Here is a 19,258-nt window from a genome sequence, read left to right as displayed (position 1 = left end):
GTAAAAGGTAATTTTTAAAGCAACTGAAAAAGGTAATTTTTTTTTATCCAGTTATTTGCGCCATCAGGCAAAATGCAGAGGAGCTCATGCTTTGTGTTTGCCAGTTTGAATCTGGGCTACTCCTCTGGGGTGCACAATGGGGAACGGGGGTGGGGGCCCTTCTAGAGCCCCTTGAAGATTCCATGCTTTAATGGGCACGGTTGTTGGAAACCACGCCTCCCTCCCCTGACTGCTATATAGGTGTGGGGGGTGATGGTGGTGGGTTATTGTACAAGAGGGAATGAACCGGGAGGCTAGGAAATGGGAGTTCACAGCCTCAGTGGTAAGGCAGAAACAGCGAGTCATTCTGAAATTCAGTTTTAGAACAGCTTCTTTGTCTTTGAAGACACAGAACAGAAAAATAGAGTAGCTGCAGCTTTCCCTTGTTGCGCAGGCTGTTAAGACATCCTTTCTTTCTTTGTTCCAAACTGGCCCTCAACCCAAACGCAGGCTGGCAGGTGTGCCTGTGTGTGTGTGTGTGTGTGTGTGTGTGTGTGAGAGAGAGAGAGAGAGAGAGAGAGAGAGAGAGAGAGAGAGAGAGAGAGAGAGAGAGAGAAGAGGCAGGGAGTTCCCACCGTGGGGGTAGGGGAACTTCAGGATGCACCCCCTATTTACCTGTGAACTGCGTGCTGGTGACAGGGGGCTCAAAATAGTGTCACTGCATGGCCAGGAGGCTTTCAAAGGGGGCGCCTGGGCTCCGGAACAGACTTAGGCAGAAATCCCAGAGATGCATCCTGGGGTTCAGAGCTTAGCAGGGTCAGATTCACCTTCCCCTGCTCCTGGAACTGAGAGATTCTGAACATCTCCGCAGCGCCTTCCAGAGGTCCTACCTGGCCTGGGCCAGCTCCAGTGTTTTACTTTGTACATTAAAAAACCACATTCTAATAGTAATGTGTTAAATGTTTACATTCGGCAAGTTAGTGCCTCGGACGCCTCCCAGATGCAATGCTGAGTAGCCGTGAATCTCCGAAGAGAACGGCAGGATTTGTAAAAGGTGCTGGTCCCAGCGCGCGCTGGCCCGACGTCTGCGTGTCCGCGCGGTGGGGACATTGTCATATGGGACGCCCCCGCCCCGCGTGGGGAAACCCCGCCCGGGGTGGTCCCCTAAGGTCCTCGCAGGCCGGGCCCCGGGCAACGTCTCTCAGCACCCTCAGGCCCCCCGGGCCTCCGGGATGGTGGGACTCGCCGGCGCCAGCCCGGCCGCGGGGGCGTGGGCCGGGGCCACTGGATGATGCAACCGCCCCTGGGCGCCGGCTGCGCCTCGCGATTGGCCGCGGCGGGCGGGGCGGGGCCTGCGGGGCGCTGGTGCCGCGTGGCGGGCGCTGCGGGCGGGCATCTACGCGGCCGGGAACCGGGTAACCGGGGCGGGGTGGTGGCGGGACGGCCGCCGAGGGTCCCCGCCACGGGAGATGCGCGAGAGGGGGCTCGGGCGTGGGGGCTTCCGGGCGCCAGGTCCTTCCCAGCCCCCGCCCGGCCGCTCCCAGCCAGAGACGCGCGCTCCCCGACCCACATCCCCTCTGTTCCGAGTCCTCGGGGGCAGGTGGGGGGTCCCCGCCCTGGAAGGGGAGGTTGGAGCAGATATCGGGCCTGGGGCTGTCAGGGAGCAAAGCAGCAAGTTAGACCAGCTGGGATAGGGGTGCACACCCCGGCTGCGGGTGTGTGTGTGTGTGTGTGTGGCCAGGGAGCCCTGCCCCCCCTAACAACTTCCCGCCTCCTCTCCGCCCACTGGTTCCCTGCAGACTCCCGGGCCACCGAGAGGGCAGGGGGCTCCACACCATGAGCGTGGGCTTCATCGGGGCTGGCCAGTTGGCCTTTGCCCTGGCCAAGGGCTTCACCTCTGCAGGTAGGACCCAGTGACCTGCAGTGGGGCTGGGGGTACAGGTAGGGGTCTGCATGGCTTCCCCTTGTTTGAATCCGGTGGAAAATGGCAGCTTTGGGATGTGCAAGCCGGCTGGGCAGGGGTCCTGTGTTGGCTTGGGTGTGGGGCTCCTTACCTTCTTCTCAGGGAATGTTATGGGGGGAGGCCCAGGCTGGCTCTAAGGTGGTCCTCTGTCCCTCGCAGGCGTCCTAGCTGCCCATAAGATAATGGCCAGCTCCCCTGACATGGATTTGGCCACGGTTTCTGGCCTCAGGGTAGGTGTGGAGTGAGGGGAGGCGGGAGGCCAGGTGTCTGCAGGGGCCATCAGTGCACCTCGGGTTCCTGCTCAGCCCACACCCCGAATGGCCAAGATGGAGCCCCAGGGGCTAGGGCGGCAGCACCCTACCCAGTGAGAGGAGTGGCCCTGGGCTGGGGCACCTGCAGAGTGGCCTGCTCTCTCCCTGCCAGGGACCCTGCCTCTTGGCCCTGCCCAGTGGACCCCCTTACGATGCTTTTGGGTGTGGGTGACTTGTTGGACTTGCTGCTGATGGGGACAGAAGCTGGGGCCCTGGGTGGTTAGAGATTGAGCTGGGGTCACCACCCAGAGGCCCCTGGGGCCAGAGCCTAGATGCTGAACCAGACACACCTGGACACAGGTCATGGGTACCACGCCAAGCTGGGTTCCAGATCCAAGGGTCCAGGCAGGTTTTGAGCTTAAGACCTGAAGAGGGGGTGTCTGGGGGCTGCAGCTGGAGGAGGGGTGGGACTTGGGTGGTGAGACGGAGGGCCCCTACTCTCTGCAAGAGACCCAGTCCAGAGCCCTGAGCTTCCTCCATCTTGGGTGGGCAGGGCCCCCATGAGCCCCCCACTCCACCCTTACCCACACTCCCAGCAACTTCAGTGGGGCCCGGCTGCAGGGTGTGGGGCCGGGTGGGGCCAGCAGCCACAGGCATAGGCTGAGCTCAACTTTGGTGCCCCGCAGAAGATGGGGGTGAGCCTGACGCCCCATAATAAGGAGACGGTGCAGCACAGCGACGTGCTATTCCTGGCGGTAAAGCCCCACATCATCCCCTTCATCCTGGACGAGGTGGGGCCCGACATCGAGGCCAGGCACATGGTGGTGTCCTGCGCCGCCGGCGTCACCATCAGCTCCATCGAGAAGGTGGGAGCTGCGCGCGGGCCCAGGGCCGTGGCGGCAGAGGGGCGCGTGGGGACGCTCCGGGGAGAGCCGGGAGATGGCTCCCAGCCGCGAATGGGAACGCAGCTGTTTTCCCCACCAGAAGCTGGCTGCCTTCCTGCCGGCCCCCAGAGTTATCCGCTGCATGACCAACACCCCGGTGGTGGTGCGGGAGGGGGCCACGGTGTATGCCACCGGCACGCACGCGCAGGTGGAGGACGGCCGGCTGCTGGAGCAGCTCCTGGGCAGCGTGGGCTTCTGCACCGAGGTGGAGGAGGACCTGATCGACGCCGTCACAGGGCTCAGCGGCAGCGGCCCCGCCTACGTGAGGCCGGGCAGGGGCGGGGCCGGGCGGTGGCCCCTCCCACCTGGGGGGGTCGGCGTGGGTAGTGGCCCCACCCACACGACGCCGGGGAAAGCGGGGAGGGGGGCCTTCCCACCTGGGGGCGTGGTGGGTGATGGCCTCGCCTACATGAGGCGGGGAGGGGGGGATTAGCTGTGGCCCTGCCTATGCAAGGCTGGGGAGGGGGAGATGGCGTCCCTCCCACGCAAGACCTGGGCCTGACCACGGGCAGCTCTCAGGACCTCGAGGGCAGGGCGGCTTCCTATGCCCTCGGAGGGCCGGGGCTGTGGGAGGTGGTGCTTGGCTAGCCTCGGCTGACCTCCCTGCTGGGGCTCAGAGCGCCCTCTCCCTGCAGGCCTTCACCGCCCTGGATGCCCTGGCTGATGGGGGAGTGAAGATGGGGCTTCCGCGACGCCTGGCAGTTCGCCTGGGAGCCCAGGCTCTGCTGGTCAGTGTTTCCCGGATCGTCGGTGGGGCTGAAGCACCCCTCCCCGGATCCGAGGCTGGGGTTGGGGCACACGGTGGGGAGGTGGGGGGCAGGGTCGGCAGCCCCACAGGAAGCGATGGGCTGGGGGCCGGGCCCTGGGGAGGGGGGCACCTCCCGGACCTCAGCCCCTGTCTCGGGCTGTAGGGGGCTGCCAAGATGCTCCTGGACTCGGAGCAGCACCCGGGGCAGCTCAAGGACAACGTCTGTTCCCCTGGCGGTGCCACCATCCATGCCCTGCACGTGCTGGAGAGTGGCGGCTTCCGCTCCCTGCTCATCAACGCCGTGGAGGCCTCCTGCATCCGCACGCGGTGGGGCCCCGCACCCGGCCAGGCCCCAGCCATGCCACTTCTACTTAGGTTTCCCTTCCACAGAGCTTTAAGGAGGCGGGCGCCTGGCACTGGGCCAGACACAAGACCCTGAATCCCCGGGGAAGGGTCTGTGGTGCCCCTTGCCCTCTTCTGGGGAACTTTGCATGCTCTTGCAGGAGGGAACATCCCCACGTGTAGCTCGGCGCTGCCTCCAGGCCTGGCTGTGCTCCCCCCTTCCTGTTCACCCGGACTTTCCAGCCCAGGGAGGCCGTTCGGGGTGGGGGTTAAACGCCAGGACCCAGCTGCAACTCCCTTGTGAGGCTGGAACGAACTGTTCTCAGGCTACTCATCAGTGTGCCTCCTGGGGAAAGCTTAGTGGGCATTGGGAGAAAATCAGAGTGCAGGAGACGCACGTAGAGAGTTTGGATCTCTCCTGGGACCTTGCAGCTGTCTGGGGGCAGAGCCCAAGCAGACGGGAACTGTCCCAAGTTCAGGTGCTCAGGAAGGGCAGGTGGTGTCTTCACCACGCTGCCTGTCCTTAGTCCAAAACTGCACAGACTTCTCCAGGGGGCACTGCTGGCCTGCCCTCCTGGCACCAGTCCACTGCAGGGGACATGCATCCTATAGCTGGGGCTCCAAGATGAGTGCTCGGGGGATCACAGGGTCAAGGGGCTTCCGGTAGAGTTGGTGACCCTGAGCCAACCTGAAGGAGGCCTGGGGGAGAGGGGAGGGGCATAGCTGCAGAGGGAACTGCCCTGAGGACCCCAGGTAGGAGGGATGGCCCAACACTGCCAGGATGGGCAGGCTGGGAGCTGTAGGCTTGGCTTCCCCTTCCCTGGTGGAGGGGGAACCCTGGCACCTAACCTCCTTGTGTGTCCCACAGGGAGTTGCAGTCCATGGCTGACCAGGAAAAGGTCTCTCCAGCTGCCATCAAGAAGACTGTGTTGGACAAAGTGAAGCTGGGCTCCTCTGAGGGGACCTCACTGTCCCCTTCTGGCCACGCCAAGCTGCTCCCTCGCAGCCTAGGCCCCTTGGGCAAGAAGGACTGACGCCACCCATCTGTCTGTCCTCCACCTGGGCTCTCTCAGCCCAGGTCACACCACAGTGTCCTTGTAGTGGCCGCTGCCTATGGTCCTGATCGGCTCAGGCTGCTGAAAGGCAGGTCAGAGCCAGGGCTGAAGTCAGGGAAGGAACGTGTCACTTCCTTCTCTCTGGAAACCTCCATGACCCCCAGGTGCTTTCCAACCCAGAACAGGGGTAGATTTTCTGACTTCAGCCTCCCTACACCCAGAAACCAAACCAGGAGACCCGGGCTGGGGAAGGGTCTTCTCGCACTCCCCACGGTGCCAGCCAGCTGGGGCTCTACCCCTTGTTAGTACAAGGGTCAAGTTTCCCCTCCATGAAGTCCCACCCAGTCTCACTCCTCTGGCACCCTCCTGCTGCACCCTGGGGCAACCCCTCTCCCTCTCTGTTTGGAGGGGGTGGGGCAGTTCTCAATGTCTGAGCCCAGGGCAAGAGACACAAGTCTCGACAAGCTGTGCCCATGGCTTCCCTCTGACATTCGGGGAAAGGACCCTCGTGTTCCCAGGGTCCCCCGTGCCCCTTCCTCCCCACCTCCCACGATGTTACAGGTTAAATAAACGATGTCCCGGCCTCCTGTCCTCGACTTCACCGTTTGGGCCAAGCCCGAGGGGAACCCTCAGCTGCAGGGTCGCTGCTGGTGGGTTTAATGTCAGAGGATGGTGGGCACGGCAGAGGGTCTCCTGCGAGCAGAGGGGCCTGGAGGTCGGGAGCATGCCTGAATGCCGGTGTCCGGGGCTGGGCTTGCTTGGCAATCCCCCCGCTCCCCACTGCTCTCGCCAGTTGAACCTGTTCCTGGTGAGGAAGGCATCCCAGAGGGAGATGTTGCCAGGGTGGCGTCTGCAGGCCCCTTACCAGAGCCGGGAATGTTCAGTCAGACACGCTATACTGAGTATGGAGATGGCAGGTCGGGGCCTTCTCCCCTGATTGAGACAGTCGCCCCCCAGGGGTCCTAGGTCGGGCATCTGGGGGGGGGGCGCAGTGGGAGGAGGGAGAGCCCATCCTGTGGGGGTAAGAACTGCCCTACATTGGAGGAGGTGTCCACCCTTCCCCTGGGGCTGCTTCAGAACCAGGCCCCAGGGCCCCTGGGTGGGCAAAGGGGACCTGCCCTTCAGGAGGTGGAGGAAAGGTGCCCCAGAGTAAATAAGGGCACAGCTGTGTTCCTCTGTCCCTGCCAGGATGGCTCGGGAGAGCTCTGGCTGCTCCCCAGAGGTGGGGTGAGGGGGGCCCTGCCCTCCAGAGTTGTGACCTGGTGGCGAGAGATAAGATGGGCGGCAGGCAGCTGGTGCTGGGCTGAAGTGCCTACGGGGTGACTGTGACTCTGCTTGGAGGCCCCCTCCCGGTGGGAGCCCCCAGCCCGGCCCCTAGCCTGCATGGGTAGAAGTGGGCATAGGGACAGGGGTGTGGACCCTGAGTTTCCCAGTGCCAGGCAGCAAGCAGCCAAAGTCATCCCCGCCCCCACAGCACAGGGTGCTGGGCACCCACCGCCTGGGGACAAGATGCCCCCAGAAGACACCTTCCCACAGGCCACACACCTGGCCCCAGGACCCAGGATCATGGCCATTTGCTAACCAGGCTCCTCAAATCTTATTGCCTGGAGGTGGGAGGGAAACCAGAAGACAAGACTCAGGGGTCCGAAGCGGTAGAAGCACATCATGGGGCCTCGGGTAGGAGGCCGGGATCCAGACAGATTTTGCTGTTTGGGGAGGTGTTTGTGCCCCTCCTCGAAGGAGGTACCAGCAGGCGGGGTGCCCAGCCTTCCTGAGGTGTTTCTCGATTAAGCAAACGGCTAGAGGTGAGGAGTCGGAGTAGAGCTGGTGGGGGCCCGACGAGGGTCTGAGCTGGGTGGAAGAGGGCCTGGAAGTGGACTGAGGCAGGAGGCAGAGGGCCCGGAATCTCCTTCCAGGAGACCTGGCACCCAGGGAGGCCGCTGCAAGTGTGAGCTCGGCCCTAAGGATCCAGAGCAGGCCACGGAGGGAGCTGCAGTCTGGGTATCCGGATCCTCACACGCAGGTGGGAAGCATCCAGCTGGGTGAAGTTCAGCCCAATAGCCCCCTCCCGGCCCCCTCCACTGCCAGCTCTGCACTTCCCATGTCCTAGGGCCCCTCCACCCTGCAGCTCAGAGCCTGGAGAAAGTCTTACTGCCCTTGGCCCAGAGGGTTCCCTTTGACCTGGCTTCTGCCTCAGTTTCCTGCCGGGAACCTGGTCCTAAATTCTGGCTCTGATCTGGTCTCGCTCTGCCAGAACCTTCCCTAGTGAGGCCGAGCCCCGGCCCAAGGCCCCATACGAGTCGGATCCGGGATCTAGAATGAATGGGCCAGACAGAGAGGACGAGTCACCCTGGGAACCCCAGAATGGGCCATCGCTCTGGACCCCCTCCTTGGAGGAGAGAGGCCAGAAGGAGCAGGCCTGGGCCTGGATCTAGGTTTGGACTAGGTACCCTCAGCCTTCCTGGAGGTCAGTTTGGGGCCTGCTGCCCAGTGGGAGGAGCAAGCAGGGTGCCAAATTCTGTCCCCTGGAGGGTGCGCCCGACCTGAAGAGGAGTTGTAGGACAGCGGCTCCTGGAAAGATGTCCAAGGCAGTTTCAGCAGGAAGGTGGCGCCCAGTGGCCAGGCAATGTCCAGAGGCGGGCTTGTGCAGGGAGCCAGGCTGGAGCCTCTGCTGGTGGACAGCTGACAGACAGATGGACACACCCAAGACAGCAGGCCTTCCCTCAGAAGGAGGAGGAGCCCTTCAGATGCCCCAAAGGCCTTGCCAACTTTGGCTCAAGCAAGGCTGAGCTGCTACTCCCAGGACAAGTGCCCTGGGCCCATGTGGAGAGCCGGCCAGGAGGCTCAAGGGCAGGTGTTGAGACCTGCACACCCAACCAGCTTGGCTCTTGCCAACCCCTGAGCTTCTGGGGCTTGCCAGCTAGACTGAGATAGGTCCTAGGGCCGGGCAATTCAGCCCTTTCAAGGGCAGTACCTTTCTCTCCCTCAGCAGCCCCCTCCCCCCTCCGCTCTAGACGTGCTGTGACATTGTGGAGCAGGTTCTGGGGTGGGGGCAAGGGTCATGGGTCGAATTGTGTCCCCCAGAAAGACAGGTTTACGTCCTAATCCCTGCTGCCTGTGAACATTATCTTTTCTGGAAATAGGCTCACTGCAGATGGAATGTTAAGGTAAAGCCTATTTGACTAGGGGGACCTAACCTGATGTAACTGGTATCCTTGTAAGAGGGAGGTCTGGACAGACACACAGAGGGGAGATGGCCCTGGGAAGATGGAGGCAGAGGCGAGTGATGCAGCTACCAGCCATGGACCCTGGCAGCCACCAGAGGCTGTAAGAGGCCAGGCAGGATTCTCCCCTGGAGTTCTCAGAGGGTGCATGGCCCGGACCTCACGTGACTTCATACTTGAAGAACGGTGAGAGAATAAATGTATGTTGGTTCAAGGCACCAAGTCTGTGATCATCTGTTAGTTTCTGACCTGGGAAACTGGCCTGGGTTTGGGGGGGGGGGCAGCGGGGAGCCGGGGTTACCTTCTAGAACGTGCCCTCTCCACAGGCCCCAAGGGAAGGGAGGGTAGGCAGCACAGCACCCCATCCCCTGGACCGTGGATGGAGCTGCAGAGCAGCTGGAGAAGAGAAATTGGGGGCAGGCTCCTTCCCAAATCAAAATAATGCATAATTAGCTTCTCAGTCACCCCTGAAAAGTGCCAAAGACCCAGGCCTGGGGATGGAAGGGGCTGTCCACGCCCCAGGGTCAGTCACCCACATGTTCTGAGGTTGCTGGGGCTGGTGGCCCTATGGACAGGGAGGAGCAAGTTGATGGCCGGCTCCTGATGTCACTTGGTGCCACCTGCCAGGCCAGTCCAGCCCTCAGGGGCCCACATCCTGCTGAGCAAGGCCGAGAAAACAGCCTCACCTTAGGGGTGAGAAAGAAAAAGAGAAGGGGGAACGGGCCAGGATTCTGGGCCTGCACAGCAAATCGTTGCTGTTTCTTACATTAAAATCGGGGCCTTCAGAATCTCGGCCAAGAGCTCTTGCTGCTCCCGCAGGCCCAGGCATGAGGGGAGACTGAGTCCGCACTCATGCTCCAAAGGAGCAGGTAACGGTGACAGCCGCACACAACCGCACAAGGTGGAAGGAAAAACAAGCTGCCGGAGCTGGCAGACTGGCAAGGCTCTGGGGCCTCTTGGGTGGCCTCAAGTACCCACTTCAAGGACTCCCTTCGCTCCGGCGTGGCCCTGAACTCTGGCTCGGTGGGTTTTTCTTCCTGGCTTCACAAGCGGGAAGGAAGAAGGCTGAGTAGAAAGTCGGGCAGGTGGAAGTGGACACCCGAGGGACGGCCCCTTCTTCCCGCCAGCCGCCTTTCCCGGGGAACTCCGGACAGCAAGCGCAGGGCCAAGCGCACTCAGGAACGCATTTCTGGGCAGATGTTGAGGAAACAGGTAAGTCGACTGCGAATTCAGCGGCCCTGGGAGCTGGGTCAGGACCGACAGCCCCTGCTCACGAACGGGAGCGCGCAGGGGTGGGCCGTGCGGGGCGGGTTCTTGGGGTTGCCCCGCAGGAGGTGCCCAAGGGTGAGCAGGTGGTGTTCCCGCTCCCTCCATGAATGCTCCGGGACCTGGGTCCCACCTGCGCCTGGGGAAGTGGTCTTGGAAGCCGTGAGCTCAGAAAGGCTCTGGAGATGCGGCGGAGCGAGGAACGGCCGCCCCCACGTCCTAAAGACCGGGGAAACCCGCCTTGAGTTCGGAGCGCGCTCCCGCTGCCGCCAGGAGGGCGTGGCCGGACCCGCGAGACCCCACCCGGGGACAGGCGGGCGCGGCGGGCGTTGCCAGGGCGACGGCCCTGGGGCGCGCAGGCGCCGTGCGGCGCGCCCGCCCCGCCCCCGGGCGCCACCGGCGCGCCTTCCCCTTTAAGCGCCAGCCGGTCGCGTCGCCGCTTCATGAATGGAGCCCACGTGACCAAACATCATGTGACGTCTGTGGAGCGGCGGCGGCGGCGGCGGCGGCGGCGGCGGATCCTGAACCTGGTCCGGTCCGGCCCGGCCTTCTCAGCGCGCTCGGCCCGGCCCGCGCAAGCGGCGACCCCACCCAGACCCCGTGCCCGGCCCCCCGCGCCCAAGCCCCGCCCCGCGCGGCCCCGGACCCCGCGCGGCCTCGCCCGGCCCCGGCCCCGGCCTTGGCCTCGGCCCGCCCGGGCCCGCAGTGTGGTGAGTGCGGCGGGCGGCGCGGGGGGCGGCGCGGGGGCCGGCCGCGGGCCGCAGGCTCCTCCCGGTACGCGGGGGTGTGGGCCGGGCGCTCCCGCCGAACGATGGGGTACGACCGCCCGGGATCTGCCCCGCGCCCTGCTGGCGGCCAGTGCCTCGATTTCCCCACAGCTCGGGGGCCAGGCCCCTGGCCTCTGCCACCCCGCGTGCCGCGGGGGGTGGAGCACCGGGTGGACGCGCGGCCACGAGCGGCGCGCGCGTGGAGCTGGCTCGGAGGTGTCTGGGGTCTTGAAGAGGGAGGGGCGGCCTCGGGGCCGGAGGGAAGGGCGGGGTCGAGCGGGCCGTCGCGGGGCGCATAGGTATCCCCAGGAGAGCCCGGCGGGTTACCGCTCCGAGTGCTGATTCATCAGGTGTCCGCGCCGGGCCCCCCGCGCGCAGGGGTCCCCGGCGGGGCCACGGGAGGAGGAGGCGCTTGCGGAGCGGGCCGGGAAGCCCCTGCCCGCGTTGGCCTCGCCTCCGGTCGCACGCGTGCGGGGCCTGAGGGAGACTTGCTGAGTCATCAGCATGAGGTCACTCGCTGCTCAGCCTGGTGCCTGAGGAGTGGTGGTGGGGGCTGGCGGGAGTGACTTTGGGGGCTTCAAGGCCGGGAAGTTAAGGGGTGGAAGGAAAAGCCTGGGGATGTGGTGAGGGGGTCAGGCAGAGGGGTGGGGGGCTTCTATGTAAGTCTGGGCTGAAGGTGAGAGTGGCAGGCGCGGTGGCGGACTGGGGAGGCAGCAAAGGGGACCGCCTGCAGGTCAGCTGTCCGGGAGCCTCCCAGGCACGCTGTGCGCAGACAACCGGCAGTCCCAGGTCTGGGGCAGTTCCGGAACAGGGAGAGTTCTCTGAGCCGAGAAGAGGGGAGGAACTCAGGGGCCTGCTGACCCTGCTGGGAGGGAAGATTTTTCTTGTGCCCGGCCAGGCAGGGCAGCCCCTGGGAGAATGAGCTGGTGGGAGAGAGAAAGGTTCGCTCGGCTTTGAGGGTCTGGGGTGAGCTTTGAGGGTCTGGGGTGAGCCGGAGCAAAACAGGAGAGGAAGCCGGCTGTAGGGCTGCTCTGCCAGGAAATTGCAAGGGAGAGGAAGCAATGGAACTTAGAAATCAGGGGCACACTGTGTGTGAGCAGGCTTCTCACTCAGCTAGCCTTGGGGTTTCAGGAGGCTGCAGGTGGTTGGAGTTGTGAGGGGCCTGGCCTTCTGGGGTGCAGCAGATGGAATGGGAAGAGTACAGCTCCCCATCATCCCAGAGTTGGTCCCACCTGAGGCTGAGGTTCGGCAATGTGTGAAGTTCACAGAGAGTGTGAAGCCCTGCTGGGTTGTGGCCAGGTGGCCACAGACTCCTGGGCAGTGACAACTCGAGGGTGGTGTGGCTGAGCTGCCTTTCTTTGCGAGCACAGAGCACTGGTGGTTCCGGGGCAGGGGAGGGAGCGTGCAGCCCACCAGGAGCCCTTTCTGCTGCAGTCTTGGCCAGCTTGGGCTGACTGTGGTTTGTCCTCGGGAGTGCCATCCCCTTGTTTGTTCTCTGGGGGTTATAGATGCCAGATGTCTTACACTTTAACAGATCCTTTGGTATTTTATACCCCTAGGGAATTACATATTCCTGGAGGGGGTAGTTGAGTCTTCTCAGTGAAAATTAATTTGAGACTTGTTTCAGAGAATGGCTTTCTTAGCTGAGCGGCTTCTGGAGAATGCGAGTCTGAAGGGTGGGGCCAGGTTGGGGTGCCCGAGTGGGTCCACTGCACCTGCCCTGCTGCAAGCTCTGGCCAGCGGGTTTCAGACCTCGATGGTGGGAGCAAGGGCTGCCAGTCTGGCCCCAGCCCTGTGTCCCGGGATTTTTCCCAAGGGGAAGGGGTGGGGCCACCCCAGCCTTCTACCCTTTCCTGGTTCTCTGCCTGAGTGGGTGGCCAGTGTACCCTTGTGGGTTGGGGCCCTTGGGACCATCTGTATCCCTCCTCAAGGGGGCTCAGTTCTGGGGAAGTGGCAGGGCCCCAGCTATGGTCCAGCCCCAGATGTGGCCTGTTGGAACACAGCGTCCATGGGTGCCGGAGGCCACCACCCTCAGGCTGCCTCCAAAGGCTGCTGTGTCCCTCTCTGTGTCCCCAGGTGTACCCCTGAGTGGCAGGCAGGAAGCCCCGGCTGTGCAAAGAACTGCCCCGCCCCCACTGTGCACAGGCACACTCACACACGCACACATGCCTCGGGTGAGGGGTGATTGCTGTGCATGCTGAGTCCGGGCCTTCTGCAGAGGGGAAAATCTGTTGAGGAGGCACTTTTCCACACCTAGTCGCCACACTCGGCACTTTTCAGTGATCTCTTAGAAGTGCTGAGTGGTCTGGGGGTGGGGACAGGAAAAGCTGATGCCAAGGCAACCTGGGGACCCCAAGGCAGTGTCTCTGCCCCCAGCTTGGGCTTGGCTGGAAGGGCCTTTCTCACCCCTACTGGGGCCAGGTGCTCTGACAGTTCTCTGGCCTCTAGTTCCCGGTCTTCCCCAGCCTTTGACCTGGAGAAGGCACGAGCCACTGCTGGCTGTGGCTAACACTGCCTCTCCTCCCCTCTTCCTTTTCCTGCAGCCTCTCCTGCAGCTTCCAAGCTGGAGGGGGTGGGGTCTCCATCCCAGTGCAAACCTGTGCTTCTCCCTCCCCTGCCCACACTCCTCAGTGGGAGCAAGAAAGCCTGCCCCCCCCCCCCCCCCAAAAAAAAAACTCTGCCTCTGGTGCTTGTGGCTTTTGCTTGCAGTATGTCTCACCCTTCCAGTGTACAAGTGTCTTCTGAGCCATTTACCTTCCTGGATCTAACCTGGGAGGTGGAGGCACAACGGGGATCTGGGGTACTTGCCATGGGCCTGGCCAGAGCTGGGCTGAGCCTGGAATCCCCTTGGAATCCAGGGGGTAGGTAGGCACAGAAAGCATAAAGGGGGGGTGGCGAGGAAGGGTACTTCTTTGGTTCAGCTTTTAGGGCAGCTCTTTGGCTAACCCTTTTGTTTTCATTCCCTGGGCCTGTGGGCAGTGACCCCAGGAGGCCAGAGAGCAGTCAGTGACCCTAGGGTGTGGAGACCCCCTGCCCCCACTGGGCAGGCTTCTGGCTAAACGTGGGCACACTTGTGAAACACCCTGGATAGGGTGGGGCAGGGGACCTGAAGTGGCACCCAAAGCCACAAGGATCGTTGCCCCATCAGCGGGAGGTGGACCTTGGCCAGGCTGGAGTCACAGGCGGGTCCCCAAAACGGAGCTAGTTGAGTGACATGGCCCCCCCCCAACATCCTGGCTTTTCAGTTAGACTCCCTCGCTCTCCTGTCTGCACAAGTCCCTAGCGGGGACAGACCCTCTTAGCCATGGCGAGCAGGGGCTCTGTCCAAGACTTGTGGGAGATGGTCTTTGGGGGTGGGCCCCTGGACCACACCCGCGGGGTCGCTGGCCCCGCCCTCACCTGCTGCGGCCCCCTGGGCCCTCCCGGGGCTGTGCTGGCTGGCGGGAGTGCCAGCGCCTGGGAGGGCGCGGCGCCATGTGCTGAGTCAGCGTGACTCGCCAGGAGCAGCCGCTCTGGGGCTCGCGCCGGGGTTATTTTTAAAGCTCGTGGTTTCCTTCTAGGCCGGCCCCTCCCGCCTCTCACTCCTAATCTCCCCCGGCCCCTCTTCTGTGCCTCTGCCTCCGTACCAGACTGCAGTTCCCCTTCCCCCATCAGACCCTCCTGGCCTCCCCTGGCGCCCAAAGGGCAGAGCAGAGCTGCCCAGCCTGGGAACTGTGGAGGGGCTGTCCCGGGGTCAGGTACTGTGGGAGTGGGCAGGCCAGACACCTGGGCAGCAGGTGCCCAGGGTGGGGTGTGTCCTTGAGTCTTTGTAAACAGGAAGGGGAGGGGGTGGAGGCTGGGGCCGGGGTCTCAGAGCCCTGACCCCACTGTGTCTTGCAGAGTGTGCCTGCTCGCTGTGTCCCCGGGTTATGACGGCTCCCAATAAAGGAAACAAGGCCCTGAAGGTGAGGAGGCACGCGGGGGTCCCCAGGGCTGGGGCGGGGTGGGGGGGCTGCCTGCCCACCCGTGACCACAGGCGCCCTCCGTCTCCAGGTGAAGCGGGAGCCTGGGGAGAATGGCACCAGCCTGACGGATGAGGAGCTGGTGACCATGTCCGTGCGGGAGCTGAACCAGCACCTGCGCGGCCTGTCCAAGGAAGAGATCATCCAGCTGAAGCAGCGCCGGCGCACCCTCAAGAACCGGGGCTACGCTGCCAGCTGCCGCGTGAAGCGGGTCACCCAGAAGGAGGAGCTGGAGAAGCAGAAGGCGGAGCTGCAGCAGGAGGTAGAGAAGCTGGCCTCAGAGAACGCCAGCATGCGGCTGGAGCTCGACGCGCTGCGCTCCAAGTACGAGGCCCTGCAGACCTTCGCCAGGACCGTGGCCCGCGGCCCCGTTGCACCGGCTCGGGGTCCACTTGCTGCCGGCCTGGGGCCCCTCGTCCCCGGCAAGGTGGCCGCCACCAGCGTCATCACCATAGTCAAGTCCAAGACGGACGCCCGGTCGTAGGGGCGCGCTGGCCCAGGCGGGTCTGGGAGGGGCAGGGGGTGCGTGGCAGGTGCAGCAGCCCCGCCCCCTCTTCCTTCTCTTCTCTCTCCTGCCCTCCCCCTTCCTCTCCTACCTCTTTCCCTTCCCCTCAAAGCACAACCTCCACCCCGGGGTGCTGGGCTGAGCCCCCTTTGATTTTGTTGTGGTCGTCGTGTGTCTTGTACATTGGAATTGGTCAGTTCGGTGGTGACGTGGGCTCACCCCTTGCCCCTTTTGTCCCCTGGCCACGTGGACTAGGAGTCCAGAGGTGGCCGTGTGGGAATGGACGAGGGGGGCAGAGCTCAGGATTCGTGTGTCCTGAGCAGGGCGGGCTCCGTGGCCCGAGGGGGCTGCCTCCTTTCACGTTAGGCCTCTGGCTGCTAGAGGGTTCTGCCCTGAAGAGTAAGGGGTCCTGGTGAGGCCCTGGGGGGCAGCCTGGGAGTGGGGGGAACGGAGGCTTGGGATAGTTTGGCCACAGGCCAGGGGCCGCAGCGCTGGGGCCCGACGCACTGCACTGAGCCAGACCAGGCCCCTGGTGCGACCGTGTGTGCAGGGCCGGTCTGCGTGGTGTGTGCAGAGGGGGCCCGTGTCACTGTTTACATGACCTGTCTGTGGGGTTAAATAGCCCTTTATTTAAAAGAGAGAAGTTCCTTTTACGAAGTTATTAAATTATATGTTTAAAAGCTAAAGAAAAAGAAAAGAGCTGCAGAGTATTTATAAAACTGTCTTTTTAAAAGAAAAAAGGAAACAAGCAAGAACATTTGACCATTATTAATGGAACAGGGGAAAAAAAGTATAAGAGAAACTTTGCTAGTTTAAAAAAAGAAAAAAAAAGATCCCTTTCTTGTAAACTTACGAAAAACTCTTTGTGGCTGTTGGAGTTTAGTTTTTATATACACAGAGTTATCAGACGTTATTTATAAAACTTAGTTTTAAAAAAGACAAAAAAAAAAAAAAAAAAAGCCGAACCGCGAACCGACCAGAAGGCGCACTGGCGTCCTCTTTGGCGTCTCTTTTGCAATTGTGCCGAAAGTGACTTACCCCCTTGCCCTCTGCTTCCGTCTCCTGCCGGTGCCGTGGTGTCGTCCGTGCCTGGTGAGCCCCTTGTGCAGCTGTAACTGGTGCTTCTGGTGACCTTTGACCTGTGGGTGTCACTTCTTGTGTCCGTTCTCCCGTGTTCGTGTTTCGTTGTGTTCTTGCTTCCGCTGGCCTGTGGGGCCTGGGGTGTTGGCAACGCCTGCCTGGTGGGAGCCTGGGGACCCGCACCCCTGGGTCATGTGTTGGTTGTGCTCACCTTTAGACCCTTGGACTCGTGCATGTCCAGGAGCTGGGTCCATCCCATGCAGGGCAGGTGAAACGGGGCCATCCAGTGCCCCCCGAGCTGCTTCTGTGCCCTCTGCCACCTGCTCTTGGTGGCGTGGCAGGGACTGAACAGTCCTGTGAGTGGGGGGACTGCTGCCTCCCTCAAGGTCTTCAGGCAGAGGCCAGTTTGGCTTGTCCCTCAGCTTCCCATGTAGCCTCAGCCCAAGGGCTCCCAGGGCCCAGTGTGGGGGCTAGAAGTCCCACCACCCACCTCTCCTGGAATTGCTTCTGTGCTGGGGTGCTGCCTCCCCAGTCAGAATGGCTTGAGGGCCCACTGAGCCGGCCCCTTTCTTACACCTACCTTGTTCCGAGAGCCTAGGGGGTCCACCTCTTGTACGGGCCTGCCTCACTCCCACCCCACTGGCTGGCCACTCATGGCTTCCAGCTTTATCCGCCTCCCTTCGGGGTCCATGTCTTCCAGGGATCAGCCACTTAGCTTGTAGAGACGCTTCTCTCCCAGGCCGAGCCCATCCCTCTCTGGCCTCTTGGCGTGGTGGGCCTTGTAGCCTTGGCTCGGGAAGCGCTTGTGGTGTGTAGCCAGGCTGCAGTTCCGTGTCTGGCCATGTGGGCCTAGGCCTCGCCTCCGGGTCACTGGTTGTGTCCTCTGGGTCCTTGGGCCCTGGAAAGGCACACAAGTGTGAGCTAGCGAGGCTAACCTGGGGTCGCAGTATTTTCATCCAGGAGTTGGACCTGCGAGTTTGAGATGAGAACGGGGTTGTGCCATAAACCTTTGTCATCCTGAACAGCCTGCTCTTGACTCTCTGGGCTCAAAGAAGCTCGCTGCGCCTGGGCCGGCCTGCAGACAGAGATTTTGACTGTTAAATCGAAGTCCCTTAGTGACTTCCTCCCCACTCCTACAGGACTAGGATTTTGTCTAACAGGGGTCCGTGTGTGAGGTGCTGATGCTGGTTGTAGCAGCAGTGAATTGGACTTGTATCATAGAGTGCCCCAAAGAGGGGGGCGTGACCTGTCTTGGATGGGGAGGGGCAGGCTCCTGTTTCCTTGTTCCCAGCTGGGGGATTTATATCTATTGTTCAGCACCTGCACCTGGTGCAGACACCAGGCTTGGAGAGCAGAGGAAGGAGGAGGAGAAAAGGCAAGTTTAAGGAAGAGCAGAGCACAACGGAAGGTTCAGGTCCTCTGTTCGGTTTCCAGGAGAAGCTTCTGAGTTGATGAGCTCTCTAGAAGTGTTTGGGTTTGGAGCAGCTGTTCCTTGGGTCAGGGGGAGCACACCCGTTCCCCATCAAGCCTTTTCCTCTCTAACTTGGTTTCTTGGGAGTGGATCCTCTGTTCCCACGTGATTGCTTGTTGTCTCTGATCCTTGTTATTCAGTTTTCCCACTGTGAAGGTGTTGTGTTCTTTTTCCTTCCTTCTCTACTGAACCTTTCTGACACAGCGAATCGAGGGCTTTGGCTGAGGCCAAGCCACCCATACTTGTTCGCTAAGTAAACCATAACGTGTCTTCCTCTTCACCTTGCCCCTGGGTCAGCTCCCCCCATTATGACAACCTGGACACTCAGATTTCAGAGAAAAACCCAGCAGGAACAGGTCAGCTCCTGCCCAAAGAATATGGCCACAGAGAATCCCCCTGGGTCCCTGGCTGCTGCTCCAGGGTAGGTGCCACCGTGTGTGAAGGTGGGGAGAGTCAGCTGCTCTGAGATAGCTCGGGAGTGGGGTGCTGACTTTTCTCCCCACTTCAGCTTGTCAGCGGCAACCTCCATGGTCTCAGGGCTCAGGCCCATGGCTCTGGTCTCTGCTGTGCTGCTTTGGGATGTGTGCCCATGCCCCATCTATCCCTCTGCCTTCTCTCTGGAGAGACCCAGAGGCTAGTGCTCCCTGTCCCCAGCTGGGAAGCCTCAGCCGCAGCCTGCAGCACCGTTTCCGCTCTAGGATCATGTGAGTTTTTTTTTTTAGGCTGTGGTTTGGTGAAAGGAACCAACGCATTAACGATTTTTTTTCCCCAAAAGCCACTGAATAATTCTCTTTGGCGCCTTTTTTCCCTTCCTCTTGGCTGTCAGTGGTTTGGGAGCAGGTGGGGAGAGTGGAGAACTCATGCAGCGCTGCGCCGAGGCACAGGCATGTTAGCAAAACTGCCATACCTGTCCTGCTTTGGCCTGTGTGTGTCCTGGGTCTGGGCCCAGCCACACAAATGTCCACCGTGCCTGGGCAGCAGCCTTGCTACCTTGGGTGTCCCACGACTCCAAGCTGACTGGCAGAGAGCACATCTCCAACCCACCAGGAGAGCTCCCTGTTCTGGGTGGTCTCAGTTGGGCGTTGGCCCCAATGGTGAGCTCGTGTCCCAGCCTTGTCCTTCTCCCCATCTCTTCCACTCCCTGAAGCCTTGAACCAAACAGGAGTGGGTACTGAAAGCCTCCTCCCAGCTATTGGGACACCAGAACCAGGGCTGCCCAGTGTGTCCAGCTCTGCTGGTCTCCTGGCACTGAGCGGGTGGATTGGGGCGGGTTGAGCAGACTCCACCTGCCCCGCCTAGGGCAGAAGCTGGGAGAGGCTGGAGGCTGGGGGAGTACCCTGGGGTTGGGTGGGTTAAAGTGGGGGGCAGATGTTAAAGATCTAGGGAGGAGGGGGCTAGGCGCCCTGCACCTGGCCCTCGCTGTCGGTGGTCAGGGGCGACCGGGGCAGGCCGGGCCTGGGGTTGGAGGGCCCTGCCTCGTGCAGTATTTATTGCTAAATTATTGTCCAGGAGGGGCGGCACTGGGCCGGCCCCCCGGGTATTTATTGCTGTACATAGTGTATGTTTGTGACATATAAGGTTTTCTTTATTTTGTATATGACCAATAAACACCTTTTAAAAAGAGACTGGCAGGTGCTTCCTTGGGCGGGCGGGGCCGGAAGG

General features: G+C 62.0%; 2 protein-coding genes across 8 annotated transcripts; both read left to right on the top strand.

Moving 5' to 3' along the window:
• The first annotated feature begins 1,333 nt into the window (after positions 1-1,333).
• On the top strand, positions 1,334-5,865 carry PYCR1 (pyrroline-5-carboxylate reductase 1). 5 transcript variants are annotated; one of them, XM_077166243.1, is made up of 8 exons: positions 1,334-1,394; positions 1,779-1,882; positions 2,102-2,172; positions 2,880-3,059; positions 3,178-3,399; positions 3,773-3,865; positions 4,049-4,212; positions 5,096-5,865. In XM_077166243.1, exons 2-8 carry the CDS (start codon positions 1,816-1,818, stop codon positions 5,259-5,261), a joined length of 963 nt encoding a protein of 320 aa, XP_077022358.1. In that variant the 5' UTR covers positions 1,334-1,394; positions 1,779-1,815; the 3' UTR covers positions 5,262-5,865. The 5 variants fall into 5 exon arrangements, with proteins under 5 accessions (XP_077022358.1, XP_077022362.1, XP_077022361.1 ...); XM_077166245.1 differs by lacking the exon at positions 1,334-1,394 and adding an exon at positions 1,432-1,491; XM_077166244.1 differs by lacking the exon at positions 1,334-1,394 and adding an exon at positions 1,472-1,579.
• Positions 5,866-9,608: 3,743 nt separating this feature from the next.
• On the top strand, positions 9,609-19,217 carry MAFG (MAF bZIP transcription factor G). 3 transcript variants are annotated; one of them, XM_077166242.1, is made up of 3 exons: positions 9,609-9,718; positions 14,419-14,483; positions 14,572-19,217. In XM_077166242.1, exons 2-3 carry the CDS (start codon positions 14,448-14,450, stop codon positions 15,022-15,024), a joined length of 489 nt encoding a protein of 162 aa, XP_077022357.1. In that variant the 5' UTR covers positions 9,609-9,718; positions 14,419-14,447; the 3' UTR covers positions 15,025-19,217. The 3 variants fall into 3 exon arrangements, with proteins under 3 accessions (XP_077022357.1, XP_077022355.1, XP_077022356.1); XM_077166240.1 differs by lacking the exon at positions 9,609-9,718 and adding an exon at positions 10,437-10,482; XM_077166241.1 differs by lacking the exon at positions 9,609-9,718 and adding an exon at positions 14,170-14,276.
• The last annotated feature ends 41 nt before the right edge of the window (positions 19,218-19,258 follow it).

The sequence above is a fragment of the Tamandua tetradactyla genome, chromosome 6 (assembly GCF_023851605.1).
Source record: "Tamandua tetradactyla isolate mTamTet1 chromosome 6, mTamTet1.pri, whole genome shotgun sequence".
NCBI classification, from domain to species: domain Eukaryota; kingdom Metazoa; phylum Chordata; class Mammalia; order Pilosa; family Myrmecophagidae; genus Tamandua; species Tamandua tetradactyla.
This window is presented reverse-complemented; position numbering and strand designations above follow the sequence as displayed.

What these genes read in the sequence shown, in the direction of transcription:
- PYCR1 (XM_077166243.1), top strand. Translation starts at nt 1,816, where the DNA reads ATGAGCGTGGGCTTCATCGGGGCTGGCCAGTTGGCCTTTGCCCTGGCC. An exon ending in CCACGGTTTCTGGCCTCAGG is followed by an intron (nt 2,173 to 2,879) that starts GTAGGTGTGGAG and finishes GGTGCCCCGCAG; the next exon opens with AAGATGGGGGTGAGCCTGAC. An exon ending in GCCTCCTGCATCCGCACGCG is followed by an intron (nt 4,213 to 5,095) that starts GTGGGGCCCCGC and finishes TGTGTCCCACAG; the next exon opens with GGAGTTGCAGTCCATGGCTG.
- MAFG (XM_077166242.1), top strand. Translation starts at nt 14,448, where the DNA reads ATGACGGCTCCCAATAAAGGAAACAAGGCCCTGAAG. An exon ending in AAGGAAACAAGGCCCTGAAG is followed by an intron (nt 14,484 to 14,571) that starts GTGAGGAGGCAC and finishes CTCCGTCTCCAG; the next exon opens with GTGAAGCGGGAGCCTGGGGA.